At 45.0% G+C, this 22,246-nt stretch overlaps 1 protein-coding gene across 1 annotated transcript in view; it reads right to left on the bottom strand.

Annotated features, from left to right (window-relative positions):
• The window catches only part of SLC7A8 (solute carrier family 7 member 8), a 52,856-nt gene extending 30,926 nt beyond the window's left edge, over positions 1-21,930 (bottom strand). The window contains exons 1-4 of the mRNA XM_052647134.1: positions 21,507-21,930; positions 20,909-21,092; positions 6,386-6,590; positions 5,248-5,399 (exon numbers count right to left, since the gene is read on the bottom strand). Of these exons, the coding sequence (XP_052503094.1) occupies positions 5,248-5,399; positions 6,386-6,590; positions 20,909-21,050 (499 nt within the window). The 5' untranslated portion in view covers positions 21,051-21,092; positions 21,507-21,930. The remainder of the gene's footprint in view (positions 1-5,247; positions 5,400-6,385; positions 6,591-20,908; positions 21,093-21,506) is intronic.
• Positions 21,931-22,246: the final 316 nt, after the last annotated feature.

The following is a 22,246-nucleotide window of genomic DNA, read 5'->3' as shown; positions in this document are numbered from 1 at the left end:
AATCACTGAGAACTAAAGCTGTCGTTTTCTTGAAGATAATGAACTGGGACTGAACAGCCTGATAAACACTTAAGAGAGCTAACATTTAGATAGTCTTTGTATCTGTTGCTTTGCAAGTCATTCAGGAAGTTTACCTGAATACCAGATGACATCACCACTTCAACCTGCAAAAGATGCTTAGAGCCTAACCTCTAGAAGTCTCAGCTGGTGACTCTCAGGATTCAGACACTGGGTTTATAATTTGCTCTAGCCATCAATCTCTTTTCTTCTTTGTCTCCATAGAAATGCCTCTTATTAAATACCTGGTTGCTTATACTCTGTAGGCCTAACTTTCAGTGCCCACCTATATCGCTGCCTCCTGACATTAGTAACTGAACTGACCTATTGTTAGGATTAGGAGATTGGTTCAATGAGATATAAAGCAGTCTATCAACTCTGGACTGTGAAAATTCTAGAGAAAGTTTCAAAGGCAAGACTGTAGGGGACACCAGGATGTGCCACCCTAAAATGTCTCTGGCATGCAGATTAGTTCAAGCTGCAAAGTGATCAAGGCCCACAAGACCCAGGAAGAAATTCTGCTCTTCCCCGCAACTGCTTAAAAATAATTTAGATAGAGGACTGTTCCTGGAACAGGATCCTGTAAAATATAGGCTGGGTGAGGGGGAAATTAGAGATTAGAGTCCACTTTCTGTTCCATTGTCTCCACAACCCCCAGCAAACGTTTACTTTTCATTTTCATGTCATTTACCTTCCTCCCTTAGAAGTCCTAAACTTCTGTACCAACATTCTCTTTTGTCTTTAGCTGAAGATGGTATTTAAGGTGAGGGTTTTGGCCATTTGGGCGTATACTCAATTTTTCTGTGTCTCTTCTAAGTATACATGTTAGTAAACTTTTGTTTGATTTTTTTTCTTTTTAATCTGTCTCATGTCGATTTGGGCTTCAGAGAAGGCGATGGCACCCCACTCCAGTACTCTTGCCTGGAAAATCCCACGGATGGAGGAGCCTGGTAGGCTGCAGTCCATGAGGTCGCGAAGAGTCGGATGCGACAGAGACTTCCCTTTCACTTTCATGCATTGGAGAAGGAAATGGCAACCTACTCCAGTGTTCTTGCCTGGAGAATCCCAGGGACGGGGGAGCCTGATTTTTCTGTCAGTAATGACAGAAAAATTGAAAACCTTACTTGGGGAGTTGTAGCCAAATATTTGAGGAAACTAGAAGAATTCAGGATCTAGCCCAGTTTACAGGTAGAAAAACAAAATCTCAGAAGTGATTAACAGAATTAGAGTCGGACACGACTGAAGTGACTTAGCAGCAGCAGAAGCAGCAGGTGACACTAGTGGTAAAGAACCTGCCTGCTAATGCAGATGTAAGAGACATGGGTGTGGTCCCTGGCTCAGGAAGATCCCCTGGAGGAGGGCATGGCAATCCACTCCAGTATTCTTGCTTGAAGAATCCCATGGACAGAGGAGCCTGGAGGGCTACAGTCCTTGGAGTAGCAAAGAGTCGGACACAACCAAAGCAAATTAGCATGCAGTACGCATGTCAATTTAATTCTTAGACTAGCCAGAAGAACCTGGAAGGGTAGAGGAAAATTTCTTCCTTCCCAACACTCCTAAGACTGATGAGACACTCATAACCTTTGGGGAACAGAGAAGGGCAAGAAGGCAACCCTGTCCAGTTAACACAGGTGATGTGTATAGTGTATGGGGATAAGACGTTTTGGGCTGGAGAATATGAAACCTCAAAGGAAAACGAACTGAGAATAAGGGATTTAGAAGTTAGGAAGGACTGTTGAGTCTTCTCATGTCAAGGGATTAATTTGCAAGAGATTTTCAAAACAACACACACAAGTATCTATCAAAACATCTGGAAACTTTCTGAAGAGGAATCGCAAAGCAATTCAGAGTTAAAAGTAATACCTACAGTGAAAAGGCCTTAACCTTTCGAATCACTCAAGAAAGAAGGATGAGAAATCTGAAGCCCTGGAAAACTAGCTTCTTAGGAATCACAGTAGACAGACAGAAAACAAGATAAGAAGTTTTTTGTCTTTTTTTTTTTTGCTCGTGAAATGCATGCAAGGTACGCGTTTCTCCTCGGGGAAAAAGGAGAAGGAGCTTCTTTTGTACAAGGCATTCAGGAAGAGGGGGACTTGAATGAGAAGAAAAGATTCCAATTCAGATGCTGCATGTAACCCCAGCCCCAAAAGAGAGGGAGGTCAGGAGCTGCCTGAGTGAAAGGTGGCCCAGTCCCCAAGAGAGAGGGGACAAACAAATCCTGAAGGAAAAACCACAGTTAGGGAGGAGGATGTACAAATGGGGTACCTTAGAACACATTCCTTCTGTGTCACTGGGACCACTTAGTTTATAACTAGGGACTCAGGTAGTAGCCACCGAATGTGGCTAAACGAAGAAAAACACAAGCTGCAGAAGTAACCTGTCAAAATGTATGTCTGTACGCTCACATGTGAGTGCTGAGAGATGCATTTTACTTAGAATTATAAGGATACCTGTCCACTGTTACCAGGGCTTTTGGGCAGAGGAGAGGGGTAAAGACAAGAGGAGGCTTTCCTGGTCAACTGTCTATACATACTGACTCTTTTACTTAGAGAATATGGTCATTTACTTATAAAATAAGAAACAAAGAAAAGAGGGAAGGAAGGAAGGCAAGAGAGAAAAATAACCAAGGAAATCACAAAAGGAAGGTACCAAAACCAAGTTTTAATCCCTCCCATTCCCCTAACTCCCTCCTCCCACTGATATGCTTGCTCTGGAGAAGGGAGAAAGGCTTTTCCTTTAATTAAAATATAAAAGATTTTCTTTTTTCACTGCCTGGTGGCTAGGGATATTCTGCTGACTTAGCAGTGAATAATCAGCTTTGACCTAAATAATAGAGTAACTCAAAGTGGCAGTTGCAGTTGCATAAGCTTGAGCCAAATCTGCAGTTTCTTCTCTCTCCCTCTCCTCCCCCCATCACTCCCTCCAGGCTCTGAGCAGGCAAGCCAGTTACAGCAGAGTCTTTCCACCTTTCCACCTCTGGTCATTCCTTCCATCATTTCTCACCCGATCTTTTTCAAAACTCTAGAGTGCCTTTGTGCAAGAAGTCACCCACCTAGCCTTAGTGCATTTGGGGAATGCAAAGAAAGCAGTGGGGTCTGGCTGCCTGAGGAACTCTGCTCTGTGGCCCAGGTTCTCTCCGAGGGAACAGACTGAACAGTCTCAGGGTTCTTGACTTCTAGATGAAGGGTAAGGGTAGCCTCTAGTCTGAGACACTTAAGCAGTATCAGCAGGAAAAAGGAAGCCATGTCTATGTGTACAAGACGCTGACACAGCAGTGGCCAGCACTCTGTGATCCCCCTCCCACCCCCACTAACCTGTCTGATGGCAGAAACAGCCACTGTTCCCACATTCCCACACCCCCTTCCCCCTCCTCTTACCTCCCGCAGCTCCAGATCCAGCCAGCAAGCAAGGACCAAATGACTATGCTTGTGACTACCCTCAGTGACTAAACAGGACCACCAGGTGCCCCACACTGTGGGAAGAACACTCTTGTCTCAGGCAGTCCTTGTCACAGCAACCTACAGCACATGTGTGATTGCACCCCCATCTCACAGGAGGCAGCTGGTGACCTGGTCAAGCACTGGCTGCAGTTAGAAAGTGGTGTGGAGATGCAGGCTCAGGCGGCATGGTTTTGGATCCCACATCCCTCTGCCTCCAAATTCACAAGCACAAGGAATATGCTCCAAACAAGTATGCTGACCTCACAATAACACTCGCCTAGATGTGGAGTCTATTCCAGGGCTGAACACCACTGCCAAAGTGGGCACACCCGCCAAGAAAATCACCACTCAGGTCCCACCCCAGCCCCAGGGTGGTGGGTGACCCCCCTCCTTCCCCTTCCCACCAGCAGGACAGAAGGAAGTGTCAAGACCTGGGAAAAAGTGTGACCAGGATGGTCAATGCCCTGAGCTAACTGATGTGTGTTGGAAGGTATGGGAAGGCAGGGACAAAGCTGATTCTAGAAGAGGAACCTCTGAAATAGTCCAAAGATTTACTTTAGAAATTAGGTATTTTTGGTTAAAAGATATAATATATCCCAATCCATTGAGATCCCTGATGATCAGAGATTAAGTGCTGAGACTTCTAGAAATACAGATTGCCAAGCTTCTCTACAAAACCTCTCTAAGAAACTTCCCTGGTGGTCCAGTGGTTAAGACTCTGCATTTCCAATGGAGGGGTCATGGGTTCAATCCCTGGTTGGAAAAGTTCTGCATACTGCGTAGCACAGCAGAAAAAAAAAAAGCCTCTCTAACCTACTGCAGCTCATAGTGACCTTTTCCCCTTCTCAGATTTTTTGCTGCAATTGAATTCCAATCATGGAATCTGCCTATGACTTTTCTACCTAGTCAGAAAATTCATGAAAGGTGGAGACCATAGATGTGGCATTTGTTTTCTCCCAACTCACACCTTTACACTCTCCTCACAGAGAGGTTTAAGATGTGAGCTGGCAGGTGGAGGCAGAGGTGGAGAGGCCAGAAAAGTCTTCCCACGAGCGGCAGGGGGCCTCCAGCATGGTGCGTGTGCTGGAAAAAGAAGGAACGATCTTGGCTAATTCACTTGCTTGGCTCCACTTCCTTTTCTGCTCAAGGAAAACGTAACACTAGCCCATCTTACCTTATGGATTTGTTGTGAGGCTTGGATCAGATAACACATATGAAAGTGCTTCATATATAAGTAAACCCTGCCAGTGAAAATTACAGTTCTTCTGAACAGCTACTTAAGTTTCTTCTTTTTTTAAAAACCAAATAATCATATATGGAGGGCTTCCCAGGTGGTGCCAGTGGTGAAGAACCCGCCTGCCAATTCAGGAGACATAAGAAACATGGGCTTGACCCTTGGGTCGGGAAGATCCCCTGGAGGAGGGCATGGCCATCCACTCCAGTATTCTTGCCTGCAGAGTCTGATGGACAGAGGAGCCTGGTGGGATTTGTAAAAAGTTGGACACGACTGAAGCAACTTAGCATAACACAATTATGTGTGGAATCCATTTGCCTACAGCAGGCATGTTGGACATTGAAAAGTAACAAGGCATAAAAATAAAAGGAGCAGAGGAAAATAAATAAATATATAAATAAAAGGAGGAGAGGAAAAAAAATTACTAACTAAAAGGAGAGGAAAGAAAGAGGGAGAGAATGGAGAACCAGATCATGAGGAAGACACTGTCCTGAGCGAGGCCCAGATGGTACTTACGTAAGCAGAGGGCAGCGAGGAGGCGAAGGCCAGACTCTGGGGGGAAGCAGGTGGGGAAGAGCGGCTGAAGCACGTAGTTGGAAAAGGTGAGGGCGATGACAGCCTGGTTGGTGGGGTAGATCACCAGCACCGCGATCCACAGCCTCAGGAACCTGCGGGGGAACCAGATGGAACTTGAGCCAAGATGGGAATTAAGACCCCCGGCCCCACCACCAGGCATGGCAGGGATTCAGAAGCCATCAGGGGAAGTCTGGGCAAGTCATCGAGCAGTGTTGAGAGAGGCAAGTGGGCTAAAGGGATGCGTTTCCTTGTTGTTTTCTGAGATGCTGAGGAGCCCAGCCCCCGCCTGAACGAGACACCTAGCTCTCTGTACCAACAGTAAATTGGTTTAACAATGAAGCACTATTTCAACTAGTTCCAACCCACGTCTTAGTTCCTTCCCTCCTCCTGCTCCTTCCATTGTTTCATCATCTCTTCTCTACCACTCTGGCCCCCAGAAGCCACTGGTGGAAAAGAAAATCCGCAACCCCAGAATCTTCACAGTCAGGGCACGCTAAGGGTGTGGCCAGTTAAATGCGTGTTAAGGGGGTGCACTGAGTGGAGTTTGAAGAAGTGTCCTCCATACCCTTGGGCTCCTTGGTTAGAATTGAGCTCTTCAGTATCTGGGCTGTGGGGGCTGAGAAAATCAGGGACACTACTCACTTATTTTTCAGGATAAAAGGGCTTTGTTTTTGTGATGTGCTTTCCCTGGGCATCTCCAATCAGAGGTGTCATTTAGTTCTACTTGTTCTCACTCATAGAATCTTGCTCTCTAAGGTCAACAGAGATTAAGGGGATTCCCTGATGGTTCAGTGGTTAGGACTCCACACTTTCACTGCCAAGGGCCCAGGTTCGATCCCTGGTCTGGGAACTGAGATCCCACAAGCCACAAGGTGCAGCAAAACAGGACAAACAAAAACCCTAAACAGAGATTAAAACTACAGCCTGGTTCCTCTGCCACTGTGAGGGGGATCAAGGGAACACAGGCTGAACTGGCAACCATGATGTGGAGGAACCCCAAGCTCGCACCCTCCTCAGCACACTGGACAGCCCTGGCCTTGGCTTCCCAGACCACTTAGTCCTCCCACTATTCTCTTACCCAGCCAGGCCTCCAAAGATGTCCTTGACATAGGAGTAGTCACCTCCAGATTTGGGGATGGTGACCCCGAGCTCAGCATAGCACAGGGCTCCCACAGCTGTGATAAGGCCTGTCACGATCCAGATGATGAGAGCCAGGCCCACAGAGCCGGCATTCTCTAGCACACCTTTGGGCGAAACAAAGATTCCAGAGCCAATGATGTTCCCTGTGAAAGGCATTGAGAGTAGTGGTGAGACAAGGGAGTCAGACCCCAGCACGGCGGAGGCACTCTCACCTTTGATCTGAGGCAAAATGCCTTTGGGATGCACAAATCCCCTCCGGGCAGACATATCTAGCAATAACTCTCCTTAGCAGGGGAAAGAGCGCCAGACAATGGACACGGTGGTCAGGAACTGGTCAGGTATTCTACATGCGTCACGTAAGCGTCAGGACAAGCCGACGGAGTCAGATACCATTTCTCCCATTTTAGAGAGGAAAGTGAATTGCCTAAGTCTACACAGTAATAAATGGTAGTGCAAATTGAACTTCCAGGGTGCTCCGACTGGGCCAGGCATAGTCTAACCAGGGTGGCGACAAATGCCCCACTTAAGGCTGGCTGGAAAAGGAAGAGCTGTGAAATGGGCAGTTAGAAAGCTTTAAAAATGAGCTGAAGGGTAATATCTTTGGACAGACTGTGGTTATACCCTGTGTCTGGGGGTTTCCAAGACCCACAAGTATGGACAGCACTCCTGGAGGCTGGCCTCTACCCCAGACACAATAGCCCCACCCTTGGTGAGGAGCATGAAACCCTAAAAAAACAGCTCTTGTAGTTTAGAAGTGGTTTGTTGGGACGCAATATGTGCAAAGCTATATATTCTTCCAAAGGTCATTCCCCTCCATTGTTTCACGTGCTTCTCACAACAACTTCACAGAATTCAGGAGGAGAAAGGGCAGATGTTTCTATTTCACAAACCGAGAGACTAAGACACAGCGGGGTTAAGTGGCTTTCTCCAAATTCCACAGCTACTGATGGGTAAAATTGGATCTAGAAGTCAGTCTCCTGATGCTTAATCCAAGGGTTCTTTCCACTAATCCACATCAGTTCTGTGTATAAGGGGCTGGTCTGCTCCCGGCAGGTGAGGCTGGCTCCAGGGACTGAATGTTGGCTGCTGGCATGTGTGTGTGGGCAGGGGAGGAACAGGAGTGTGGGGGCAGCTCCTGGGACATTTCTTTCTAAGCTCTCCTTTGTCCATATCTTAAGATTCCAGGGGTCAGGGTCCAAGGGTCGGGTGCTTCGAAATCTCCCTTTTCCTCTTCGTGCCCCACCCAGCTGCACCAATGAGGGCCTGAGGGAAGAAGTAGACACTAAATGGATCCAAGTCAAAATGCAGAGCTGGAGTACTGGAGGCCAGTTGGATTTGACTGTTCTGAATTCCTACCATCTCTCTTTAGTGGTCTGGAACCATTTCTGGACTGATCGAGATGCAGACTATGGGATTTTATGCTCAAATTTTAAAAACTGACTTTTAGATCTCAATCACAGCCCAGCCTCAATCCAGTCCTGAAACCTTTCACTTTTAAACCAAAATTCAATTTTTAATTCCAGACTGCGCATCCAGGTTATTTTAGTCAAAGAGGAAGAGAATATTCCCATCCTGAAAGCAGAAATATTTCATTCTTTTGGGATGTAGAATATGCTGCCCCTTTTCAAACTAAAGAACTGCTCCTTGAGAGGAGTAACGAGATAGGGGAGGGGCCAGGAGGAGCCTAGGAGCAGCTACAAGCCGGGAGACTGAAATACCAAACTGGAGAGCCTAGGGCCACAGCTAGATTGAAATGCAAAGATGGCACATTTCTGACTCAAACAGGCCTCTTTCCTCCTAGTGTTAAGCCATCCCAACAGAATAGGGCTACGTAGAGAAATGAAGCTAAAAGAAGAAACGATCCCTCATGTTTAATTTTGTGATCTAAACATCAGGCCAAGAGATAGAGAAAAATGAAATCCTGGGTGCCCCCAGTTCTTAAAGGCTTTTCTTTTTTTCTTTTTTTTAAGTTTGAGGCTTGGAATGAGAAGCTACCTCTCAACCCCCTTCTCAACTCATCTCCCATGTGTGCTGTGCATGAATGCTGGGTCAGCAGAGACTAAAGGGCCTCCTGGTAGCATCCTAGGACGGTCAGCGTCAAATGACCCTTCACCTGCCACAGTGAACATGAGATGGGGTTGCTGATAGTGCTGAAAAGTAACAGTAAACTCCTTGCCTGGCAGGAATTTATCAGAAGAGTCATCTGTAGGGCGTTTTAAAGCCAGCCAAGAAGAGAGCAATAGAAGGTTATAAAACTAGCTCAAGGGCTTGAAAAAACAATCAGTATGGGAGAAAAACAGGCTCTGACTTTGGTTTTTAAGATGCCGAAAGGGGTCGTGGGGCGACAGCCAGGAATTTCTCAGGACCAGTAAAAGGCTGTGGATGTTACTGAAAAGATCTCATTTTCTCAGTAATGAAGAGTGTTCAAGTTTTACTTCAGAGGTCTTAGAAAACACCCCAGTGGAGATGAGTGAGCACTTCAGTTCTCCTGCTTTTGCTCTGACATTTCCAGAGCACGTGCCCCACCCTGTCATCCCAGGTGGAGGGTGGGCGGCCCAAGACAAACAGCCCTTTTTGGGGGTCTGACCACTTCCTGTCTCCGCTGGTTCCTGGATACTGTGTCCTTCCATGGAGCTGCTATAGCAGATGGTAAGGCTTGGCACTGGGACAAGAGTTCTCCCTATCAACCATCTTGATTTTTACCAAATTAAAGTGACGAAGATAAAAGTAGGGGAAAAAAAATAGAGACTTTCTTGGCTGTCCAGTGGTTAAGACTCCGTGCTTCCACAGCAGGGGGTATGGGTTTGATCCCTGGTTGCTGCTGCTAAGTCACGTCAGTCGTGTCCGACTCTGTGCGACCCCATAGACGGCAGCCCACCAGGCTCCCATCCCTGGGATTCTCCAGGCAAGAATACCGGAGTGGGTTGCCATTTCCTTCTCCAGTGAGTGAAAGTGAATAGTGAAAGTTAAGCCGCTCAGTCGTGTCTGACTCTTTACGACCCCATGGACTGCAGCCTACCAGGCTCTTCCGTCCATGGGATTTCCCAGGCAAGAGTACTGGAGTGGGCCGCCAGTGCCTTCTCCGTGATCCCTGGTTGGGGAACTAAAATCCCAAATGTCTCACAGCGTGGCCAAAAAATTTGGGGGGCCTTCCCTGGTGGCTCAGTGGTAAAACAATACACTTGCCAATGAAGGAGACATGGGTTTGATCTCTGATCCAGGAAGATCCCACACGCCTCTAAGCCCGTGCTCCAGAGCCCGGGAGCCGCAACTACTGAGTCCACATGCCAGAACTATTGAAGCCCACGTGCCCTAGAGCCCGTGCCTCACCAGAGAAAAGCCCATGCGGCAACGAAGACCCAGCACAGTGAAAAGTATAATTTTAAAAAATAAAAAGTGAAAAAAAAATTGAATTATGTTAACCAAAACTGAGAACCGGGGGATGGGAAGGAGAGGAACATCTCACCCTGATTCTAGGAAGCCACTGCCTAGAAAATCAGAATCAGATGTCTCCTCTTCCTTAGCAGCCTCTGGAACGGCTACAGGAAGAGGAATGTCACTTAGAGCACAGCTATGTACTGGAGCCGAAAGAATACTGACACTGCATTTACTTAAAAGTCATGTCTTTTATATACAATCTTTAGTGTAATTTTTTGATTAGTATATATCTCCCTCACTAGACTGTAAGCTCCATGAGAGCAGAAACTGTATTGTTTACCTGTGAAATGTCACAAAGTATTAATAAACACTCTATAAGTATTTATCAAATAAATAATGTTTGATGTCAATCTACAACTTACCTCCATGGAGCAGTTTAATACACCTGTTTATCTGGAACCTCAAAAATCTGTGAAATATGTCAAGTGTGTATTGTAGGCAAATGAGTAAAGCAACCCACTTATTCCACTGCTGAGAGCAGACTGGCTAGTATTACCATCTCTACTTTGTAGGGAAAGAAACTAGGGCAACCATTATTCTCATTTTTCCAAATGGAGAAGGAGGTATTATTTTCCCTATTTTACAGATGAAGAAACTAAGATGCAGAGAGGTGGTTATTTGCCTAAATCACAGGGTAAATTAGCAGTCACCGTCATAGCCTCAAGCTTTTCCCTGAAAATTATCGGTTTTACATGCTCCACCCTATAGATCATGAGAAAGGTTCACAGAAGTTGCTTGTTAAAAAACTGGAACACAGATCCAATTCTTTCCTTCTATTGCAATACCAGCTTCAGCGATGAGTTACAAAAGATTCATGCCCATTACCTTACTTGATTCTCACAATTACTTTCTTGGGTGCACAGGTCAGGCACTCTCATCCCTATTTACCTTTGTGAAGACTGAGGCTCAGAGAGGCGAAGAGCCATGATCAAAGTCACATACTGCATTAGGTAGCAAGGCCTGGATGAGAGGCCATGTTCTTGGACTCCTGGCCCAGAGGTTCCTCCTACTCTGAGCTGCCTCTCCCTGAGAAATTACACAACACATACCTTAACTTTTACACTGTCCAAGTGCAGGGCTTTTACACTGTCCAAGAGAGGCTTTTCTGGAATGGCTTTGAAAAAGGAGAACTGGGGAAGCATGCCTTTGACTATGAACATTTCTTGATGAGAGGTTGGAAGAAAGTTGATTACAGCAGGAATTTTTTTTCTCCATTGTTTTACTCTTAGACTCATCATCTACAAAGCCACTCACGAATAAGATGCCCAACCGTCTGGTAGAGCCAAGGTACTGGAGGTTGGTTGGGTTTTCAATCCTCTCTTTCATCGACCCCAATTAGGGAAATAACCATCTTATCACATAGATCTTCTCAAGTAAAAAATGGGCTCTAGGATGCCTGGACAATAAAAACCAGCTTGGCTTGTTCTGTCAAAGAAAAGCCAAGTGAACCACTCCATTAAGAAGGGGCCAAGTGTATCACTGGGCAAGTCATCACTAGAAAAACTGCTGAAATTGAGAAAATCCACACTGGCCATGAACAATCGCTGACTTCCACCTGTGGGCCAATACCCATGTGATTCCTATTAAGGCCTTACTCACTTCCAGGCCTGTCCACGCTAGAATGCTGCAGCCATTACAGAATGTCCTAGGGCATGGAATTACAGATTTCTACTGCTCAACAGACCCTCAGATCTGAAAGGCTTTGGCCTTCCCTACTGACTCATGCTAGTCTTGGAATCTAGCCAGGGCTTCTCCCGGACCTTGGAGGTTCTGTCCATTTCCGTGATGTCCAGACAAAGCCAGGGTGAACCTTCTTTGTACTTCTCACACAAAATGGTTGGAAGGGTCTCAGGATTTTCAGGATTGCGAGAACAGCATGGAAGTGGGGTCGGCACATTGAGGCCAGGCTTTGATCCTCACAGCAGGCCTGAAAGCTCACCATGCCTCTCATCCTGTCTCCACTTTCCATCAGGACTGTACAAACAGCCACCTCAGGGTGACGGCAGGTCAGGGCTCCAAAACACGCCCTGTGGGGTTGCTGTCTCTTGTGGAACAGAGATGTGGTTTAGATTCCTTGCTGAAGAATGAAATGGATGCTAGACTTAAGAGTCAGAGGAGCCACTGAGTTCTTGCTTTGCCACTCACAAGCTGAGTGGCCTGAACTGTTCTTAGTGTCCCTACACCTGCTGAATAGGAATACTTGCTCCTGCCTTGCCTACCTCACAAGGTTGTGGTAGGGATCAAAGGCGAACATACATGCATGGAAACACTTTACAATCTGCTTAATGATCACAAATATAAGGAGTTGCTAGGATTTGCAATAGTAGGGGTAGAGACAGTCTCTGATGCTGTTGCTGCTGCTGCTAAGTTGCTTCAGTCGTGTCTGTGCGACACCACAGATGGCAGCCCACCAGGCTCCCCTATCCCTGGGATTCTCTAGGCAAGAATACTGGAGTGGGTTGCCATTTCCTTCTCCAATGCATGAAAGTGAAAAGTCAAAGTGAAGTTGCTCAGTTGTGTCCGGAGACAGTCTCTAGAAGATAACAATAATGGTCTCGTCTTGGAAGTTTGGCTCTGAAATAGCACTGCAGGGCCAGGGCCATGAAGAACATTCTCTGAGCATCTGTTTACTTGTCTAGGTATAATTTTTAGATGCTTCAGGTGGGTGGCCAACAGGTAATTGCATCTCAAAAAGTATTTATTGAGCACCCACTCTGTACATTCTTGCTTTAAAACGTAATTGGGAAGCACTAGTTACACACATGGATTTTTAATATAATAGATGGAGCCAACCACCACCCACCAGTGACTGAAAGATAGGCATCCTGGCCTGAGGGGCTAAGTCTGCTGAACCCTCAAAAATGCCCATTAAGGATTCACAGCAGGTGTCCAGCGTCTCCCTGTCGGATTGGGAAACCAGGCACCAATAGTGAGAGGCTTTGTCTACCTCAGTGGTTCTCATCCAGGGACAATTTTGCACCATCTCCCCACCTTCAAGGGACAACTGACAGTGTCTGGAGACATTTTTGATTGTCACAGCTGGTGAGGGGGTGCTACTGGCATCTAATGGATAGAGGCCAGTGATACTGCATGGGACAGCCCCTCAAAACAACAAAATATCTGGCCCAAAATGTAATAGTGCTGAGGCTGAGGGAAGCCTCAATGTTAATTTCTAAAGTCTTTTTCAAATTTGAACTTAGATGAGATTTAGCATGCTTTGTGTTTTGCTTGTTTTTTGCTAAATGTAAAAATGCATTGTTTATGGGAATAACTCATTTTTAAGCTAAGGCTTTTTTTTCATATGCAACACTAAATTTACCACCTTAACCATTTTTAAGTGTACAGTTCAGTAAGTTCAGTTTGTTAAGCATATTCAGGGTGGTCCAGTGGTTAAGACTCTGTTTCCACTGCAGAGGGCACACGTTCAATCCCTAGCTGGAGAGCTAACACCCCACAGGCGGCTAAGAGAAAGCATATTCACATTGTTGGGAGACAGATCTCTAATGGACGGTTTGGCTTAGATTGGCTGCTATTATTAAAAAAATACTTTCTATGCATTTACTCATGCCAGGCTGAATACATGCGGATATGAAAATGAGAAAGACTCAGTCCCTGTCCTCAGCAAATTGTGGGGAGAAGTGATGACATGATGCACGTGGACTCAGAACTGACACCACCAGGAAGAGGAGAAGTTGCATGAAAGCAATCGCAATACATGACAAGATATTAGGGATGGACAACGTCATTTGTGGGGGCTGCTCAGAAAAAGCTTCCTAGAAGAGGGGAAGCACGAGAAGCTGATGAGTAAGTAGACTCGAGTCAACAGAGAAAAGGAAAAACACTGTCTACTTGATAAACAGGTCAGACTTGGGCTGAATTGGCCAGTTCTTCCCATCACCCGATCAATCTAATCTGTTTTTGAACCAAAATGAATGAGTGTGGGGGTGGCGGGGGGATAAGGGAAGTGGGGGTGGTGGAGGATGAGCTTAAGAGAGAAAGAAACTAGTATTTATTGAATATAAACTGCTGGATACTTGCCAGTTTAATATTTCACAGAAAATTTCTATTTTATTGCCAATGAACTTGTTCCAGGTTACAAAGCTTGTAAATAGGAAAGCAGTTTACAAACCCAAGACTATCTCCAAAGCCCTTCCTTTTCTGATATCAAAAATGGTTCCTCCCTGTCCAAAACATGATACAAATCATGGGAAAATTCATCATATGCTTTCTACTCCCAGCATCAGGACCCAATTAGCAAATGTCTCTTTATCCCTAGACAGCCTGACCTGCCTGTATCAGCTGCTGATTAAACACGCTATGCAGAATTGTACTCTAAAGAGGCTGCTAAAGCATTTACGAATCTCACAGACGTACAGGCACCTTGAAACTCTATACATAGTGAGAAAAATACACTAACAATTCTGCAGCAACGAAACACCCCTGGGTAATCGGCCTTCACAATATGCTGCTCAGTGTGAGGTTGCCCAGAACATCTCAAGGCACATTATGAAACCCTCTCCCCAGGAGTGACGTCACTGGTAATGCTGAAGATATAACCGCAGGGAGCCAACCAATGTGAAGAGTTGTGACCGTGACAATGGATGAGAGATGAGATGTGACTGATTAAGTTTTTCAGCTCAGACTTCATTCATTCTATAAATATAACAGCTTAAAATAGACTTGAGGCACAATTTGGCTTCTTAGAAATAAAATTCACCAGTGCTTAGCACAAAGCCTAGCATATAATGCTGAATGAGTATTTGTTAAATGTTAAAATATAAGATGATCAGAATCCTGCGACCAGTAGCCCCCATACCTGTGCCAGGGAGCAGCCTGCATTTTGTCATTTACAGATTTCCAGGGAGAAGAGCCCAGGGGGCCTCCTTTGCAGACATGTTCTGGGAGAGGAACAAGGCGTGGTCTTTCTTGCTCTGCACTCTCTCAGCTGGGAGTTAAAAATTAGAAGGGATGAACTCCTTTTGGTTGTTTTGGGTAGTTCAGGATATATTCTTGGGGTTATTTGCTCATTCCTGTTTTTTTGATACCCTCTCACCTGGAGAATCCCAGGGACGGGAGAGCCTGGTGGGCTGCCATCTATGGGGTCGCACAGAGTCGGACACAACTGAAACGACTTAGCAGCAGCAGCATCTCCAAACAATAATAACCAAACAAGGACTTCCCTGGTGGCCCAGCGTTTGAGAATCCGCCTGCCAAAGCAGGAGACACAGGTTCAACCCCTGGTCTGGGAAGATTCCACATACAACTAAGTGCATACACCACAGCTACTGAAACCCTCATGTTCTAGAGCCCATGTTCTGCAACAAGAGAAGCCGCCGCAATGGGAAGCTCTCACTCACTGCAACTGGAGAAAGTCAGCAGGCAGCAATGAAGACCTAGTTCGGCCAAAAATAAACAAATAAACAAAAAAAAAGTAACAACAAAAAACAAGAGCAACAACAGACATTCCTAAGGCTTTCTTGGTAGGCAGCTCTGCTGCTGGATTAACCCTCAGAGGAAAGCAGAAAACCCCTGGTATCTGGGCAACTTGAAAGTCTCACCCTGTATGCCCATACCGCCATGTCACTTCAATAAGCCAATTTAATTCAGAAAAAGTGGTATGTGTATGTGGTGCTGGCCTCTCTGAGAAGGTCATCTGATCTGGGTACAGGGTGTTTTTGTTGTTGTTGTTGCTTTTCTAAATAGAATGGGTTGTTTGATTCTGTTTCTTTGGACATCTTTTTTACCTGCTGGGTTTCTATTTTCTTTCCCCTACCCTAAGTGTCTCCTGCTAGTCATTTATTCTGCATTAACTCCGCTCTTTGAGAGACCATACTGTAGCCCTGCCAGCAGCCCTGCCTCAACTAGATTACTCCTTGAGTTCCCTGCCTGGTTCCTGGAGGTAGGAAGCCACAGGATCTCTGGTTCCAGCCACCCTGTGGGGCATTTTGATTAAGCCCAGTGGCTTCAGAGTTCAATGACTTGAGTGGGAATCCTGGCTCTGCTACCGCTAGTTATTTATTCATTCAATTCCACCCTTTCCATAACAGTACTTATTTCATGGGCTTAGATGAGAATACTCATAAAGCACTCATCTGGTATGTGGTAGTGCTCAGTAAATGGTAGCTACTTATTATTATTACACCACTAATTATAACCTCTCTCTGTTTACCAAGATGTGTTTGTTTTGAAAAGTATCCTACTTGGCTTCTGTCTCAAAGTTTTCTTTGAGAACAATGAGAGTTTTAAACATGTTTTCATCCTGAATGAACCAAATCCTAATCCCTCTCATGTTGGAAAAAAAAAAACCTGAAGTACAAATTTGAGAAGAATTTTCACACTCCAGCCCTCTGGTTAATATCCAATAGACATTTGGGGGATTAGAAAGCTAATACATTAAATCAGAGACTAAAATGTAAAATCTTCTAAAATGGTGTAAAAATACATGGGTCTGAAAATCTTTTGGACCTGAAATATTTCCAAATCCATCCAGTGCCATTTCAGTATGGTTATACCTATAGTATGCTTCTTTGTTGACAAACGGCCTTTAAAAAAAGTTTTCCCCCAACTTTTCCAGTATCAGATACCCATGTCCTTTCCCAACGCCAATGTCCTGCATGACTATGGTCCTGCATGGCCCACTCCCCCCACCACACAAGACACACCAGCCTCCCTCCTTCCTCTCTTGGTTACCGATTAGAAACAGGGAATGGCTAAGAGCTTTGACTCTGGAGTCAGAAGATCTCAGTAGTCAGTCCTCCAGGATCTGTGACTCCATTTCCCCATGTTTAAAACAGAGTTATAATATCTATTTCCACAGAATTGTGGTCAGGATTAAATAAGGTAATATATAGAGAGAGTTTGTGTAAAGCTCTGGTTTTTCCAGTAGAGAATGCCGGTCCAGAGAGGAAGAGTGAGCATGTGGGAGAGTCAATGGAAGTATGGTCTGTGCTGACCACATCCTGCAGCAGTGCAGCCAGCACACCTCAGGCTCCAACCCCCCCACCAAAGTCTTCCTGCAGCTGTACTGGTACTTCGTCTACTCTCAACTGATTGCTCAGATCTTGTTTACATTGGGACACTTCCTTGCAGGGAACACAACACTGAATGCTTCGTCTATAAAAACAAATAAGGACCTCTGCACAGGATCTGAAGGCAAACGTCTCTTTCAGGGCATGACAACTGAGAGTAGAGAATAATGCTTGTGAGTTTGATTTAGGATTTAGACAAGCTGTAGGTCTGAATCTTTAATACTTTTCAGCTCTGTGACCCTGACCAACTTTCTTGTATAGTTGGGCTATATACTTGTATAGTATAGGCTCTCTCTGAGCCTATACTTCCTTATGTGGAAGAAGGGCTAAGAAGTGCCTACTACATGGGATTATTGTGAGGGATAAATAAGACAATGTAGGACTTCCCTGGTGGTCGAGTGGCTAAAATTTCATGCTCCCAATGCAGGGGCGCAGGTTCGATTCCTGTCCAGGGAACCAGATTCCACGTGCTGCAACTAAGACCTGGTGCAGCCAGATAAATAAATACTTAAAAAAAGAATGTATGTTTGGCAATTGGACAAGTGTCTGGCATATAATAAATTTTTAATAATAACAGTAGCTTTGATAGCATTAATTAATGAATTTTGTGGCTCCTTCATACTTTCTTTAGATTTTGAGGGGGACTCCACATTCAAGGAGAAATCTAAGTTCACCTATTACCAACAGGTTTCTTTGGCCAAATATGTGGCGAGCAATAGTCTGGTTAAATTAGGGCAAAGGTGAAGTTTAAAAATTAAAACTGGACAACCTCATTTCCAAGTTAATGAAACTATTCCTAGCTTAAAAGATTTTCAAGTTAGGTTCCCAACAGCCATTCAAATAAACACTTTATTACTATTGTCTTCACATTTGTGTCAATTAAATTCAACAATCATTTGAGTAACTATTTCAAGTCAGGGACTCTGCTAAGCACTAAAGATTCAGAGATATACACGACACATTTTTTTGCTCAAGGAAATAACCGTTTAGCTGTTGTCCTTCTACCTACCAAATCTCCCAGAATTATCTTCTCTATTCCATGTTTCTCCATGTCCTTCAAGAGGCTTCTTAATCTAGGTCTCAGCAAGAACTTCTCATTCTTTGTGCTTCTCACCATTCCCCTAACTTTTTCCTCCTTAGGTAACTCAACTGTATCATAAATTTCCAATGTTCTTTGTCTAATGCATATAAAACTTATCTCTCCGATCAGATTATAGATAATTCTAGAGCATGCATCTTCTATTGGTTCATTTTATATTTCTGTAACACCGACCATCTTTTTATTCCTATTTTATTTTAAAACTGTTATTTCTTTCTTTATGGCTGGACTGGGTCTTTGTTGCTATGAATGGGCATACTCTAGCTGTGGCGAGTGGAAGCCACTCTTCCATGTGATGCACGGGCTTCTCATTGCCGTGGTTTCTTGCTGCAGAGCACAGACTCTAGGAGCTCAGGCTTCAGGATTTGTGGCGCACAGGCTTAACTGCCCTGAGGTATATGGTATATCTTCTCAAACCAGGGATCGAACCCATAACCCCCACATTGGCAGACGGATTCTTAACCGCAGGACCACCAGGGGAGTCCTTAGTATTCCTATTTTAAATCATCGATGCTGATTGTGAATTAAACTTTTACAACATTTTATGAAACATAGGTTAACTTATCCCTAAGTTAACTGGATATGAGATCAATTTAGGGCAGTTGCTCTTTTTCCATACCTTGTGATCTGATTCACTTAGGAAATTTCCTTTCTCTTTATACCTTTGAACTCTTTCTTCCACAGTGTTGACACTGAACGCTAGAGCACTGAATTTCATGTACAGAATGCCATTTCTATTTTTGCATTTGGTCTTGAAAAAACCTGAATCACTGTCATCTACTCGGAAACCCCTCTAGAGGACAGGGCAGCTACTCGGCACATCTGTAAATCAACAGCCACACGGCAGGGGAAGTGGAAAGGATTTTGCCCCCACAACACCCTAAAGGGGAAATGTGTGTCTCAGCTTAACTGGAGATACAATCATGACTATTAACTCTACAAGGATTCTTGCACTTTGGAATAATACCCTGATTTCTCTGAAATCACATATTTGGGGCCTCTTTTCACGATAGAATACCAGAGTTATTATTCTTCCTGCTACAATACCAATAGGAGCACTGGGACTATTCTTACACTGAAGTGCTATCCATGAGGTCGTGGACAAATCATAGTAGCATTCACCCAACTAAAAGCCATAGCTCTTACACCTGGACACTCCCATTTCTTCACAGTCTTAGAAAAATACTAAAGAAAGAGACAAAAACAAGCTCATTATATAGGAAAATATCCTCAACCCTTGAATACCTGCATATATATAGGGGTGGGTGAGGCAGGAAGGGAGGTCTGATTGTGGTCCTGTGCATGTGGGTGTAAACATCTGTGTATGAATCAGAATCTTCCCAAAGGAAGGAAAATACTTAATCCTCTCAGTCAAGCTGTGAAAGAGGTAACAGCTCTGGGCTATTTATAGACCTTAAATTGGCATGTGCTGTACATATTGAGTACTTTGCTGATCTCATTCTTTAGAGCAGTTGCAATAAAGGTGAGATAGAGAAAAGGTAATGAGAGATTAAAATCTTGACTATAATATTTTAACATAACATTACCTTACTTGTAACTGTAGATGCCTGGAAACCTACCAGAGTCAAAGAATTAGATAGAGCAGCATTCCACTTTGAAAGCTGAGTGGAGATAACACTGAAGCCTGGGTGCAGAGGTGAAGAGGATTATCTGAATACTGTACTGATATTATTTGATTTCAAGGGTGTTCTCCAATGTCAGCATTGCTTAGTTGCCAAAATGCTTCTGTGCTACCATGAGGACCATGGGGTTATCCAGAGAAACTGGTCTGTGGGCATCAGGACACGACAAGCCTTCAAAAGGAAGTCTGCACAGAAACCGACCTGGCCTGACTGTCCTGTACCCCTTTCTCTGGGGAAAAGGTAAGGCCCTCTCCCAAAGACAGTAGAAGAAACTCTCACCTTCTGGAGTAAAAGCAGTACTGAACCATTGCGCATCCATCTACAGGGGCTCTCTGGAAAGAGGACTGTGTGTTGTTCAGAGACAGGGCCATATTTAGGACCCCTGCCTGGTAGAGTGCAGTTACAGGGTTGGAGTGGCCTGCACTGGCACTCTCGGGGACACTCAGCCTCCCCAGTTTCAAAGCCTTCAGCCAGACTCACCATTCTAATTACTCCCCTTTCCCTTCAGACCCTCACAGGGTCTTCCATGAGGTAAGAGACATAGATGTTACACAACCCCACTAAGCAATGAGAGAAGCTGCCAACTGCACAATTACAGAAAAGTACAATCTGTCGCTTCTTTTCTTCCATAATTTATTTCCTCACCCAGGAAATGGGAATAAAAGCCCTGTCACATCTACTTCACAAGAGAAAGTGCTGGATAAGATGGAAAAGCTAGAGAAAGGCAAGGCATCCTTATACTGCTGTTTTGGCTATTTTTATTACACACCCCCTAGACCCATAGTCTCATATAAAGTAAAACCAAATAGCTCCTAAATATGTCTCAAAAGCCAATCCACAGCCTGTTAAGGAGATGGCTGCAGAAAAGCCTGTTAAAAATCTAGGTTCCCCAGTCCTACCTTAAATCACTGGAATCAACCTTCCAGTGTAGAGTCCAGAGACCTATATTTTCAACAAGCTTGCAGGCAACACTGACCATCAGCCAGGAGTGTGTCCCTTAAGTGCTCCATTCCCCAAACACTGGACAGAACTGACTGGTTTGGGAGAAGAGATGTATGATATACAACACTTCCTATACCTCTCAAACTTAATCCGTTCGTGCAGGCGGAAGCACAGGTGAATGACAACCCTTTTCTAAGGCAGCAGGACACAGAAACAGTGCTTTGCGGGGCTGGGGGACTGAGGGATTAAGGTTCTACAAGAGGACCACCAGACGGGGAGGAATGGTCGGTGGGAAAAGGAATTGGACTCACCTACAATGATAGCACAACCACTGACCAATCCAATCTCTTTCTTCAGGGCCACTCCGCCCCCTCCAGAATCCGCCTCCTGCGACTCGCTCCCACCTGGGTGGTTCTTTTCAGTGTTGTTCCGGTGCCTGGCTCCTTTTTCCATGTTTCTCAATAGGATTTCAACCTCCGAAAGGGATCTCTCTTTCTAAATGCATATGGGTGTAAATATATTTAGAGAGAGAGCCTTTCAAATGGAAACGTCCTTTTCCATCTTAAGGACCACTCCTACCCTCTTAAAATAAATAAATAAATAAAAGACCCAGGCAGATAAAAGCGAAAGATGAAAATATTCCTATTGCGTCTTGACACTTTCTTGTCACTCGTGCTTACAAACAAGGAAAGTGTTGTTAAAATGGGGGCAAGGGGGAGAGACACAGACATTTAAATGTAAAAATAGAACTGCACCAGCTACTCCGGCTGGAATTCTGAAAGGGATGTATCCTTCAGAAACCAGGACCGTTTTGCACTGTGTACCAGGCAGTGGCTTATTTCAGAGCTTCAAAGAGGTAGTCTGGATTTCCCTCAGCTATCCCCCTAAGAAAACAGAGATTGTCTTTACCTCCCTTTAGCCTTTTATGAGGATAAAAGTAGTTTTCATTAACTGAAAGGAAAAAAGGCAATCCTCCGGTACTTTCTTCTCTTTCAGCGGACCTGACCGATTTGCTCCGGGTCCTGTTTCCACCTGGCGTGGGTTCCTTCCCCCTCGCGTCTCCTGCCTTCCGCTTTCTCCAGAGGTCCTCTTCGGTCTCGCTCGTTTTCTTGTCCTTGTTTTCCTCCTTCCGATCTCCGTCAGTCCTCAGGGCACAGACCGCGCCATCCCTCGTGGTTCCAGGAGAGTGCCTCTAGCACAAACGAACGTGCTTCCCTTTTAGCGAGGGGTTTTAAGTGCTGGGCTAGCTCCGCCTCCCACCTCCAGCGTTGCTCTCCATCCTCCGTCTCCTCCCTCCTGTTCAATGTAAATAGCAGCACTCAGTCCCCAAAGATCACCGACAAGATGGATGAAAAGATTTCTCTTTAGTCGATCTTCTCCCTTGTCTCCATCTTTCTCTTTGTAAGTAGTGCAAGTAAAATCCTCCCAGGTCGACTGTTCGGGAGAGTCCAGGAGCTGGTATAGCATTACAGGTCATTCAGCAGACGTGGGCTTTATAAATAAGGGACCGGTTGTGCAGACTCTTCAATGCCATCAGAAATACAGTGGCGAATGTATTAAAATATTTATGTCTGGAAGATTTGAAGGAGAGAAGGCAGTAGGAACGTTATCTTCGAGTATCTGAAAATAGGAGGAAATCGGGGGTGGGA

This window comes from Budorcas taxicolor, chromosome 10, assembly GCF_023091745.1.
Source record: "Budorcas taxicolor isolate Tak-1 chromosome 10, Takin1.1, whole genome shotgun sequence".
In the NCBI taxonomy this organism is placed as follows: domain Eukaryota; kingdom Metazoa; phylum Chordata; class Mammalia; order Artiodactyla; family Bovidae; genus Budorcas; species Budorcas taxicolor.
The sequence above is the reverse complement of the archived record's forward strand: the minus strand, read 5'-3'. Positions and strand labels throughout refer to the sequence as shown.